Source organism: Lytechinus pictus, chromosome 15, assembly GCF_037042905.1.
Source record: "Lytechinus pictus isolate F3 Inbred chromosome 15, Lp3.0, whole genome shotgun sequence".
In the NCBI taxonomy this organism is placed as follows: Eukaryota; Metazoa; Echinodermata; class Echinoidea; order Temnopleuroida; family Toxopneustidae; genus Lytechinus; species Lytechinus pictus.
Genome location: NC_087259.1, coordinates 7,713,763 through 7,726,637, shown reverse-complemented (window position 1 = coordinate 7,726,637; position 12,875 = coordinate 7,713,763). Strand labels below are relative to the sequence as shown.

The 12,875-nt window shown below is 38.7% G+C and overlaps 1 protein-coding gene across 1 annotated transcript; it reads right to left on the bottom strand.

The window, feature by feature from the left end:
* Positions 1–2,293: 2,293 nt before the first annotated feature.
* LOC129277207 (gamma-butyrobetaine dioxygenase-like) lies at positions 2,294–11,724 on the bottom strand. Its single transcript, XM_064110426.1, has 5 exons — positions 11,151–11,724; positions 7,998–8,470; positions 7,504–7,609; positions 4,376–4,566; positions 2,294–3,265 (listed from the first exon to the last, which is right to left on the bottom strand). Exons 1-5 carry the CDS (start codon positions 11,160–11,162, stop codon positions 3,001–3,003), a joined length of 1,047 nt encoding a protein of 348 aa, XP_063966496.1. The 5' UTR covers positions 11,163–11,724; the 3' UTR covers positions 2,294–3,000.
* Positions 11,725–12,875: the final 1,151 nt, after the last annotated feature.

Genomic DNA, 12,875 nt, shown 5'->3' with positions numbered 1-12,875 from the left:
GCCCCAATTCTTCCGCCAGTCAAAAAATAGTGCCAAATCATTGATATATCTTCCCAATTTGGGCAAAGGAAGTTCAGTAGTTACCATTTCTAGAATCAGTGTTAGATTTTGAATCATATTCATACATTTTTGTCAATCAGCAATATCAAATTGAAAAATTTCGAATGGGTTGGGTCGAACGAATATCTTTAGCCCTCCTGATGTAATTAGGCTCTCTCTAGCGTGACGTCTCTACGTCACAATTTCATTCAAAATATACCTATTACTTCTTCATATATCTTTAAAGGAGAAGTTCACCCTCACAAAAAGCTACTGACAGAAAAAATAATAAAAAATATTGGTGAAGGTTTGAGGAAAATCCATTATGGATTTTAACAGTTAATAGAATATTTATTTTGTTATTTGTGACGTCACTTGCGAGCAGCTTCACATGTTTATCGTGAGTTATAAAAAAGTCAATGAAATGTTATTCTCTCAAAATAATTGAAAATGGGTTTTAGTGTACCTTTAGTTTATCAAAAGGCAGGTTATTTCACACCCGCTCCTGAATGAAGAACATTTTCCAATCATCATGAACTATTAAAGGGGAAGTTCACCCTGAAAAAAACTTTGTTGTAAAAATAGCAGAAAAAATAGTAAAAAATATTGGTGAAGGTTTGAGGAAAATCCGTTAAAGAATAAGAAAGTTATTAGAGTTCAAAGTTTTGGATTTGTGACGTCATAAACGAGCAGCTGCCCCATGTGTTATGTAATATAAAATGCATGAATTTCAAATTTTATATGGTTCCTGATGACTTAATTTTGTTTTCTATTCATGATCGGGTGTGAAATGATTTGTCTATTGATATACAAAAGATACAGTAAAAACCATTTCCAATTTTCTGAGAAAATGACATTTCATTGATTTTTTACCATTCGCTATGTAGGAATGCTGCTCGCATATGACGTCACAAATCAAATAATTGAAATTCTAATAACTTTTTAATTATTTGATGAATTTTTCTCAAACCTTCGGCAATATTTTTTATTATTTTTTCTGCTATTTTTACAATAAACTTTTTGTCAGGGTGAACTTCCCCTTTAAAGAATTTAAATTTATGCATTTTATATTTCATAAAATATGGGACAGGTGCTTCTACATGACGTCACAAATCAAAAACTTTAAAAAAAAATAAGCTTTTTAATCTGTAATGGGTTTTCCTCAAACCGTCACCAATATTTTTTAATTATTTTTTCTACTATTTTTACAAGAAACTTTTCGTCGGGGTGAACTTTAAGCATACAATTTTAATAAATTACAGATTTGAACAGTTATTAGAATTTTAATTTTGTTATTTGTGACGTCGCATGTGAACAGCTTCACATGTTTATCGCGAGTATTAAAAAAAATCAATGAAATATTGAAAATGGGTTTTAGTGTACCTTATATCACCTGAGAATAAATCAAGGAAAGGACGGGAGTTCAGGGGTTTCGGTAAATTTACACTTCCTTTCGTCCGCCAAGTCGTTTACTCACCACATGGTCTACCTTCATTTAGTCTAATGCCATTCTGTCCTTCAACATTTCGACTAACAACCATTTGGTCCAATAGCCATTTGGTCCAATCATCACATCGTCTAATCACCAGTTTGCCTATGACCATTTCGTCTCATAACCAGTTGGTCTACTATCCATTTTATCATTCGATCATTTCGCCCAATTAACACTTAATCCAGTTAGACCAAATGGTATATGGACTAAACGGCTATTGGACCAATTGGTTATTAGACGAAAGGGTGAGTGGACGAAATGCAAATTAGACCATGTGGATGGTGGACGAACTCATGGTAGACCAAAAGATAGTAGACGAGTTGGTAAATGGACGAATCGGCATTTAAAGACCAATTAAGTAAACCGGGCTCTCACTCAGAACGTCGGGGATTTTCGATCAACGAGGTTTGGATGATTCAAGAACGGAATATTAATGTACTGAAAATGTCCGTCAAATGACAAAGAACATGTGGGATGTCTTTGTCGAAAATTCTTTGACCGGAACAGAAGTTTCAGAGCAGATGACAAAAACGCAAATATGTCGTTTGCTTAAAATCAAGGATTAAACTACTAGTTTAGATTAACTAAATTTCGACAAGATTTTTGTTTCATTGTTCTTTGTCATGAATGGCAAATTGACAATACATTTCCTCTTTCCTTGAATGATCCGAACATTACCCAGCAAAAAAACGTCATTTCAATAGCGTTGCAGTGGCAGATAAACGAGGGGGGGGGGGTTAGGGAGTTAACCCCCTCCCTTGCGCTGCCAAGTAAAAAAATAATAATTACCTACATTTTGGAGTCAACCCCCTTTTTTGTTGCTTGTCAAAAAAATTTAGTTTTAACCCCCCCCCCCCTGAAAAAAAAGCTAAATCCGTATTTAGGGTTTATTTATGGATAGCAGTTCAACCGAAGGTTTGGACCGGACGAACAATTGCAAATAATGTCGTTGTCCACAGTCACGAGACGACACTGATGTCCCGGTCCACGAGCCTTCGACAAAAGCCTCTCAGCTCTCTGATCTGACTCCCTTTTTGAAAGGAATATTTATTGGTGCGTTGTATAAAGAGCGGCCCGTAGAAGTAAATGTGAAAACTCTGTATTGTTTGCTTGTGAAAACAGAAGTACCGAAAAGAACCGAAGAGGAAAATCATTGCAGAGACCTGGGCCAGCATGTGCAAAAGCCTGAACCCCTGATGCCGAAGCCCGTAGCCAGGGGTGGGAGGGTTGGGGTTCGATCGAGCCCCCTAAAATTGACAACCGCAAGAGGAGATTGGGGAGGAAAAAGAGAAGAGAAGGAAAGAGAAGGGATCGAACCCCCTAATTGACAACACTGACTACAGAGTTCATGTCTTTGTAGATTTGGGTCTCACTATGGGAGACCAGAATTGGACGTATAGGATCACCTGACAAAGATGTATTTTTGAACTTGATCAACATTATTTTGTATTGTGAAGCAGAACAATGATTCACGCGGAAGACAAGAACTTTGAAAATGAGGTGATCCGATGTCTTAAAAATATGAATATGAGACTAAAAATATTTCTGCAAGGTAAAAGTTTTTTACCTGGTGCTAGCATGTATTGAGCCACGTAGTCTGGATGATAAAGCATTCGGGTGAATTCCTGCAGGGCCACATAGGCGTTGTAGACGTCTTCTGGCGGTATCCGTAGCATGGCTGCTCTACATATATCGCTAATCGTGACTTGACACACCTCACCCTTATTGTTAAGTCTGCATGGGGTGTAAAAAAAAAACACGATGGCTTCTCTTACATTCTTATAAAGCATGTGCCAGTAGTGTCCCGGTGATAACTCAGGTCATCATTTACAGGACCGATCTCCGGGAGGGAGAGGGGTGGCGTGTGTCCGATCATGATACATAAGAATGGTGTTAAAATATCCTCACACTATAGCTATGTTCGAAAACACATCCAAGAACGTCTTGGATTTTTTTAAATAGTAAAACATTGTATGGAGATGCGGGACGATGTAGAGTCACGGAAACTCTAATGCTTACCGTCAGCATTGTTGATGGTATGGTGATAAGACTTGATGATTGTGATAAATCTTTATAATTGTGAACGACCTCTTAGTCTTTTAAAGGTCAGATATTTCTTGTTTGACTTCAAAAGTTTACAATGATGATCATGTTGAACCCCGGGAGAGTCTCATGAACATTTTGTAGTTGTCGCATCTGACAGTTTTCTTTGGTTATGATTAGTCCACCTGCTGGACTCGTTTGAAAAATCCGCCGACAACGGACGTTGATGGCGCGTCACACCTATACAAAAAAATGTTGTTGTTTTTTCGGGCGGACAGATTCGTGATCAGTGGTCTGGCGCGGTGTGTGTACTAAATGAATCGGTGGCGTTATGTGTGGGAGAAAAAATACGGCCAGTATCTGGACTAGGTTATGAATGGCTAAGGAATACATGAACACCGCTGTCACCAAGGCAAATGTCCGGTGATGACAAATTGTCAGAGCTGACAGTGGTTCCCTGGACAAAGTTCCTTATGATTATTTGCTCAGCGACGTACGAAGTATTCAAGAACAGAGCTATAATGCATATTATATCGAAAATGCCCGTCACATGAGAAATAACAGCTGGGATGGGGTCTCTGTCGAATATTTTGGAACCTGAACAGCAGTTTCGTCCTACGTTTCGGAGCTGACGAAAAACTACAAATATATAGTTTTTCCAGAATCAAGGACTCGACTGCTGTTTTGAGTCACTTATTTTCGACAAAGACTTCTTTAATTGTCAAGAAGGGCATTTGACATTGCAATTTATCTGTCCTCGAATCCTCCGTACGTCGCCTTCAAAGCTGTGTTTAGGCCTACCTGATAGCTTCTCGACGGGCGCTATGGTAGTTGGTGCCCATTAAGAGCTTGAATTCCCACGGAATCCTTGTTAGCATCTCGAAGGCTTCTTGGTTCTGATGTCTGAGTTCCTCGGCCACATTGAACGCATCAACCAGCAGGCTTTCCCCGCCTTCTCCAGTCGCTTGCTTGATGCAGTGGAACGACTGATACTAGTAAGGCAATTGATTGACAGCACTCTTAGAAAAAAGGGTGTTGATACGCATGGGCGGAAATCCCAGGGGGGACAGGGGGGACGTGTCCCCCCTACCAAAAATAGTAGGGGGGACACAATATCAAATGTCCCCCCTACTATTTTTGTTTTTTTATGATGGAGAAAAATGCATCATTCACATTCGAAATAATACATGTATTTTGGACTAAATGACCTTACATTTTGGGTGAAAACCTTTTCTTTTCTTTTTTTTGCTTGTCAAATTTTCCAGAGTGAATAAAATAAGATGAGGGGAAGACTTGGAAAATAAAAAGAATCTTTTATGTCACTATATAAAATTTTCGCTCGCGCTTCGCGCACGCATTGCCTGTTAGGTGATTTTTCAATATGGAGCTTAATTATAAGTTTGGAAGTCAATATACATTACACATTTCACCTCGGAAATCGAACTTTCATTATTTTGTGTGATTTAAAAACTGATTTTTAAAAAGTGCTCTGTAAAAGTGACAGCTTTATGGTCTGAAAATTGACATTTTGTACTCGCACTGAGCGCTCGCAAATTTCGATTTATTAAGTACCTATTATTTTTGTGTATTCCATTTAGTTTGAAAAATATCCCTTTTCAAGTCTGATTGTCAAAACGTAGCAGATAGCGCTACTCGCATTTTGATTGGCGATTTATGTATGTCTCAATATTGATTTTCATGACAGTTTATCAAAGATTTTGGCTCGCGATTTGCGCTCGCATTAATGGTTAAAAAATATTTTAACTGATGCATTATTCTATTCATAATTACAAAAGTGCTTGAAATGTCCAGTTTTCAGGCCATAATATCATCAGATTTCTTGCCCTCATTAGGCATTAATAAATAAGATATTAATTTAATGATTAAATTGTCCCTTTTGTTTCATCTCGCGCTTAGCAAGAGGAATAGGAAGATAGTCATCATTTTCATATGACTTGTCCTAAGGATGTCCCGGTTCTATGTCAAAACTCAAATAATAATGAAAAATATCAGCTCTTTATTAAGTGCGATCCATATCCACCTCACAATTTTCCTACAAAGTGCTTGAAATATATAGCTGAAATTGACTCTTTTTTTCAGATCGGAATATCAAATAGTTTAAGCTCGCGCTTCGCGCTCGCTTTGATTTTTCATGATAAAAGATGTGTAGAATGCCGAGATTCTAGGTCTAAATCTGAAATACGCGCATGTTTTTTCAGATATTCAACTTGTTCTCTTTTTAAATCATTATCCAGTTTCAGATCACAATATCAAAAATTTTCTGCTCGCGCTTTGTGCTCGCATTATTAATGTAGAAAAATCCCCTATTACTCATCATTTTCATGATTTACAAATGAATAGAGTGTCTCATTTTTAGGTCTAAATCTCGATTTTTTTCTGCTCACGCTTCGCTTGCATCAAAATTTGTTTAGTTATATATAGCTACCCTGTTCACGATTACAAAAATTGATAAAAATTTTCGATTCTTTTTGTAGAAATGTCAATTTTTTTTAGCTCGCGATTCGCACTAGCATTATTTGATTGTTGAAATATGCAACGTCTTCATGGCTAAGTGCAAGCAGTCCTTAACAAGTACCTTTTCGATCAATTCAAATTAAACGTATATGAACATTTTCTGGCTGCATTTTGCACTTGCATTATTAATGAAAAGACCGGGTGTAAGGAAGACCCCCAATTACCTATCCTTTTCATGATTTACAAAACATGAATAGAGTGTCTCGTTCTCAGGTGTAAATCTCAATTTTTTTCCATCAGTTAACCTCTGCTCGCACTTCGCATTCGTAGTAATTATTTAGTTGTATATACATTTTTTTCAGGATAAACATTGCCCAGAATGTTCAAATTTTAGTAAAAAATACATAACTTTTCAACACCAAAAAATTTTGCTCGCGCTTCGCGCTCGCATTATATAAATAAGGATTATGATATTATATATTTATGTTGATTTAAGAATAAAGCTAAAACTGACCATGAGGACTACTCCTTCAATGAAACAAACAAAAATCACCTTTGAGCGGCCGATCGGGGATTAACATAAAATTATGGCTGAAAAAAATGTTCGGCCTCCCGCCTGGCGAAGGCTGGATCCGCCCCTGTTGTCCCCCCTACCTTTCAGGACAGATTTCCGCCCATGTTGATACGAACATTTGTCAGTAATTGGAACATGTTAAGCTTCTTCAAAGAAGCAGAGGGTTCTAAAAAGTCTTTGATGCTACAAGAAACCCTTTAAGATTTTTATATACAACTAGTACGTGGTTAAGGATGGTGTTATGAACCCCATAGGTTATATACAGAACCACGATAGGTTCCTGGTAATGTTCTTCTCACCATCAGGAACCCCATAAATTGTATAAAGAACCTTAAACATATTAAAGGGTTCTTTGTTGAACCAAATATAATTGAGGATCGTTTACATGGATTAGAAACCCTCTTCTGCTTCTCTTAAGAACCTTAAAAGGTTAAATACCGGAAAAGGAAAGGTTCTAAAATTTCTAAGAGTGAATGGACATCACCAATACTGAAAACAACCACAGATCAAATGGAAGTGGATCAAGGATTCGAAAGGAGCCTTGATATTGAATTACATGGATACGCGGAGGTCCGTCAACAACCGTCAACAACAAGGGTGATGTAGGCCTTGGCAGGGGATATCATTCAACCAGTCCCCAAATCGGAACATAAAATGTTGGCAGAATGTTTCCGTAGAAATTATTTGGAAGTGTTGATACAGCCTTGTTTTAGGCAAGCCCATGTCAATAGCCTTTCGACTCCTTATTAGTCCTCATCCATCTCAACATTTTATTTATCCTCGGCAAAGTAGTATTGATATTATCACCCCTTTTTTTCTCTTCAAGCTTGGAAAGAGTCATGGAATCGAACGATGCTTATAAAATCATGTAAATACTCACTCCTTTTGCTTGGTTGTAGTACGTCATATCGTTGTGGAGCTGAAGGGTGTTTTCGGAGTATGCTGGGTGATCAGATTTTTGGTTGAGCTTCACTTGATTGACTATTCTGCAGAAGAACATAGTAAGGTCACAAATAATCCATCAGGATTGATCACTGCATAAATTTCAATTCAAGATATAAAGACAAATGTTAAAGTGCTGTGTCCCAACATTATCCCGCTTCGGATATTTTAGATAATTATACATCAGTTTGTTTAATAATAGTTTGTCGAACGTTACAAGGATTAACAGTCAACGAACATTCCAAATAAAATTTCCTACAAATCTGTCTAATTTATATGTACATGGCATCTAACAGGCCTATTCGACAGAATTTTTCTGCATTTAATCTAAAATAAACCTTCAACTTACAAAGCAAATATCTGTCGTCGATTACTGACGAATACAATAAAGGATTTTTTTAAGGTATACGCCCTTAACTAAAATTAGCTCACCCCGATGATATTGGAGTGGGAGACTCGTATCCGAGTCTGTTCTGGAGGCGGAAGTGCTGACCCGTTTCAACAGGTGCATTCTTAAGAACAGCCATTCCGAGACCGTAGAGCACTTTAAGCCACTCGTAGAGGGCGTCGTCGTTCTCCATCACTTCGTCAAAATCGAAAAAGCTGAAGTCCGCTGTCGCCATAACGTCATGACCCCAGAGTCGAGGACGGAGGTCCGCGATAGGGTCAGACTGAGACCATGGACCTGGCCACGGAGGATTATCTATTGTTACTGGGGGTGCTGTGACAATGCTCAGCACCCCCAGTAACAATAGACTAATCCCCCGTGGATAGGTCCCTGACTGAGACTGGTCAAAGCGATGACCACGAAGCCATCCGGTTGGGAAGTTGCCATGATGACCATCGGCCCACTCCACAGACAAGATCTGACAGTCATCGGAAAGGAATGCATCCTGAATTTTCGTCTAAATAAAATTGATAGGAAATACAAGTTAATACCCTTGGGCAATTAAATGTGTTATTTGACAACTAATCATGATGACCAATATTGACCTTAGTTTCAATTGCAATTGGAATTCTTTTTCATAATCTTCTAGATTCCACGTCATGATGAGTTGGGAGGTAGATATATATTTTCTTCTATTCTAGCCCTTTCTTCCTGCGTAGGCTTACAACATGACTTGTGTAAAGTCCTGGGCCCCGTCTTACAAAGATTTACGATTGATCCGATCAATCTCAAGTATATGGAAATCCACCAATGCCATAATTTTTCTTTAGGAAATTTGCTCAAAGTCCTTTGAAAACAAAGACAAGCATACTGAATTGTCAAGAAGACAGTGAATGTATGAATACACATCATTTCTGGAAGATATTTTTGAACAAACATGTATTTTTAGATGTTGATGTTGCTGGCTTTCCATAGGTGCGACAGATTGGATCAATCGCAACTCCTTGTAAGACGGGGCCCTGGTATGACTGAGATGAAAGTGGATAGAGATAGAAGTTAAATGGAATTGGAAAGGCGATAAAGTGGAGGTGGGAAATTAAGAGTATTCTTTTATGAATGAGTGTAGTCTGGACTGTGGAGCCGAAGGAGTGGAAAGCTTAGTAGTAGGAAGGGTAAAATGAGAGAAGGCTGGCTCGAGTCGGTGAATGGAGCTGTAGAGCGCAGGAGAGAAAACTCGACCCCGGGGGGGGGGGGCACTTACATTGACAAGTGGATACCATGTACGACCCAAAAAAAAAACACGTAAAAAGGATGTCTTTTTCAAGATAGGGCACGTTACGTACGTAACGTAATAAGGGTGTCAAAAACTCTAAAAATAATGAAAAAAGGGTATTAATGAAAAAAGGGTATCTATTTCGCTAGGAAAGCTACGCGTTTTAGGGTCAAATTTGCGAGGGTATAAAAAAGACAAAAATGTATTAAAAGGGATGTACTTTTTGCCCCAACAGTCAACACTACGTGTTTAGAGTCCGATTTGCGCGAGGTGGGACCGTAATCAACCCAATGATATACGTATGTAGGTTAAGGTACGACCGACGTCCGTACATATAACAATTAAAATATCGCTGTACTTGTTTAGGGGTTTATTCGGGGAATACTTGCCAAGGGTATCGTTTTGTTTTCAATACTTATTAAGGATAGGGTTTCACACGCCAATACTTGTTAAGGGGTGCATTTTCAGAATATGGAAAATACTTGTTTAGGGTGCTTTTCAAGACCCCATGGTTGCGCATGGTATCCACTCGTCAATGGAAGTGCCCCCCCCCCCCCCCGGGGGGGGGGGGGACTCGACGTTTCGAGCAGATTGACTGTCTGTCTCTAGGATCCGTCTTCAGGAGACTCCCGAAGAAGGACAGCATCTTTTCTTAATATTTTGACCAGGAAGTGTTCGTTTGCACCCTAAAAGATGCAACTTTCACATTTTTAAGGTTGGTAATACTTTAAGTTAAGAAGGGTTTAAAATTTGCAGCTTTATTACATATGGTTCACCTCTACACACTCTAAAAAATGGCACTTCATTTTTTACAGTGCACCTAATAAGGGTGCTACACCTAAACTGTGCACAAATGAGCACATTATTTACACTCATTAGCACCCTTTGACCCCATGGTTCAAATTTGAACCCTTTTTCCTAGTGTGTGAAAACGAGCCCATTTGGTGCAAATAATAATAGAACGTAGGTGAATTGTTGCACCTTTTCCACTTAGGGTGCAAGATTACATCCCAAAAGGATACCACTTGCACAGTGCAACCACCCTATCTGTGGTGAATGTACATGTAGATCTATTCCAGGTCCCTGGGTGCGACTTTTTGAGTGGGGGTGCTGATGTAAACTTGGAAGAGCAAAAAAAAAAGAAAAGGTTATTACTACAAAAAGGAGGTCATTTTGGTTCCGAGAAATTTGAAAAGCAAAAAAAAAAAAAAAGTGGGGGTTCCCTAAAAGGAATGTCATATGGGTTATATTCATAATTTTTTCACACCTTTCAGAATTCCAGGGGGTGCTGACTATGGGAAACAATACACGCAGCCCCCCCCCCCAAGGAAAATCTTAGGGGGTGCTGAAGCACCCCCGCTTCCCAGGGCCATGATCAATGCAACATACAACACACATTTGAAAATATATATATATCACTTTTGGGACCAAAAATACTCAGATCCATACAGTTGGGGTTTTTTTTTCTTCATTAAATTTCACTTTAGTGCTCAAAAACTTTGATTTTGAGCATACTTTTGTATGGGCCTCTATTGGTGGAAAGTAATGTTGAACTGAAATGGGACTAAACAATCTCTCTTTATAATTAAGGAAAAATAATCAAAAGAATTCAAGTCACTTTAGAACCAAGTCATATGATGAATATATGATGAATGGAAAATGGCAGTGTAAAAAAAAAATCAAGCACTTATCTATACCAACATGGCATTATCGTGATATTGGGAACCATCGTTTTAATACTTCAGCAGCACACGCACGGTTCCCTATTTCCACCTCCATTCACTTTGTACACAAGTGCGCGTATAAATCGACGAGTGGTTCCCGAAACCACGATTTGGCCACTAACATTAGCATTCAGAGCGCAACGTGAACCTTTATTTTACCTTATTATAATGGGCAAATAACAAATGCCTATGCATCTTACCTCTAAATTCATGTCTGTCAGGAAGGTTTTCCTCGTGAATGAATCAGGGTAGCAACATTCGCCGCAGTGGCATTGATCCCTTTATAGCCAAACTGCGGGGTATATCTGCTCCTCGTCGTCGGACCACTTCACTAACACAAGATGACCGTCACTTGAAACGAACGACGACGACAGAGCGATATCGTCCCCCCATGAATCAATAAACGGTGCATCGTGATCGAACGCAGAAATTTCTTCGCGAGGGACGCTCTCGTATCTGTCGACCGACGTTGCAACGGCGGGATTCTTAGTATAACTACTCAATGTCCTGTTCGCCGAGGTGGCTATCGCCGGAGCCCAGGTCCTCAGGCAGCCGTTCTCATTTTGTGCCGCCACTAAACAGACTTTAGGCCAATTGAGCCCCGCTCCTGAAATTGAAGGAGGCCCGGCCATCCGTGGAAGAGAAACTCGGAATATCCTCGAGAGCATTTCCGAGATTTTGAAGGTTTCAGAGGAAAATTTGACAAGCCCTTCTCAGACAAGATGTGTGTTTCATGTGATGTTGCAGCTAGAGAATTTCTGTCTTCATGCTAATGTATGACACGCATACCTTAAAGCTATTTATCTCACAACTCGCTGGGTTTAGAAAATGCGAACGCCAAAAGAGAAGCCCCATTCCAAGTATTGTGGCATAACTATTTTTTTATAATTCTAATGGTGACACGCATGTCTGAGTCAAAGCTATTCATCCCGCAACTCGCTGGGTTTAGAAAATGCGAACGCTTATACCACTGATATCATGCCAACATGTAACTTATGTAACAAACAATCAGCATTAGAGACTGTTCGAGCAAAAAAGAAATTTCCATTCGAGCAAGATAGTAGACTTGTTAACTGCAAAAAAAGGGGTGAACGCTGCATTTTTTAGTACAAACATGGGCGGAAATCCCAGGGGGGACAGGGGGGACGTGTCCCCCCTACCAAAAATAGTAGGGGGGACACAATATCAAATGTCCCCCCTACTATTTTTGGCCTTTTATGATGGAGAAAAATGCATCATTCACATTCGAAATAATCCATGTAATTTGGACTAAATGACCTTACATTTTGAGTGAAAACCTTTGTTTTTTTTGCTTGTCAAGTTTCCAGAGTGAATAAAATAAGATGAGGGGAAGACTTGGAAAATAAAGAAGAATCTTTCATGTCACTTTATAAAATTTTTACTCACACTTCGCGCTCGCATTGCCTGTTAGATGATTTTTCAATATGGAGCTTAAATATCAAGTTTGGAAGTCAATATACATTATACATTTCACCTCGGAAATCGAACTTTCATAATTTTGTGTGATTTACAAACTGATTTTTCAAAAAGTGCTCTGTAAAAGAGACAGCTTTATGGTCTGAATATTGACATTTTCTACTCGCACTGAGCGCTTGCAAATTTCGATTTATTCAGAACCTATTATTTTTGTGTATTCAATTTAGTTTTGAAAAATATCCCTTTTCAAGTCTGATTGTCAAAACGTAGCAGATAGCGCTACTCGCATTTTGATTGGCGATTTATGTATGTCTCAATATTGATTTTCATGAGAGTTTATCAAAGATTTTGGCTCGCGATTTGCGCTCGCATTAATGGTTAAAAATATTTTAACAGATGCATTCTATTCATAATTACTAAAGTGCTTGAAATGTCCAGTTTTCAGGCCATTATATCATCAAATTTCTCGCCCTCATTAGGCATTAATA

What these genes read in the sequence shown, in the direction of transcription:
- LOC129277207 (XM_064110426.1), bottom strand. An exon ending in CCCACTCCAATATCATCGGG is followed by an intron (nt 7,610 to 7,997) that starts GTGAGCTAATTT and finishes GTTCTTCTGCAG; the next exon opens with AATAGTCAATCAAGTGAAGC. An exon ending in ACTACAACCAAGCAAAAGGA is followed by an intron (nt 4,567 to 7,503) that starts GTGAGTATTTAC and finishes TTGCCTTACTAG; the next exon opens with TATCAGTCGTTCCACTGCAT.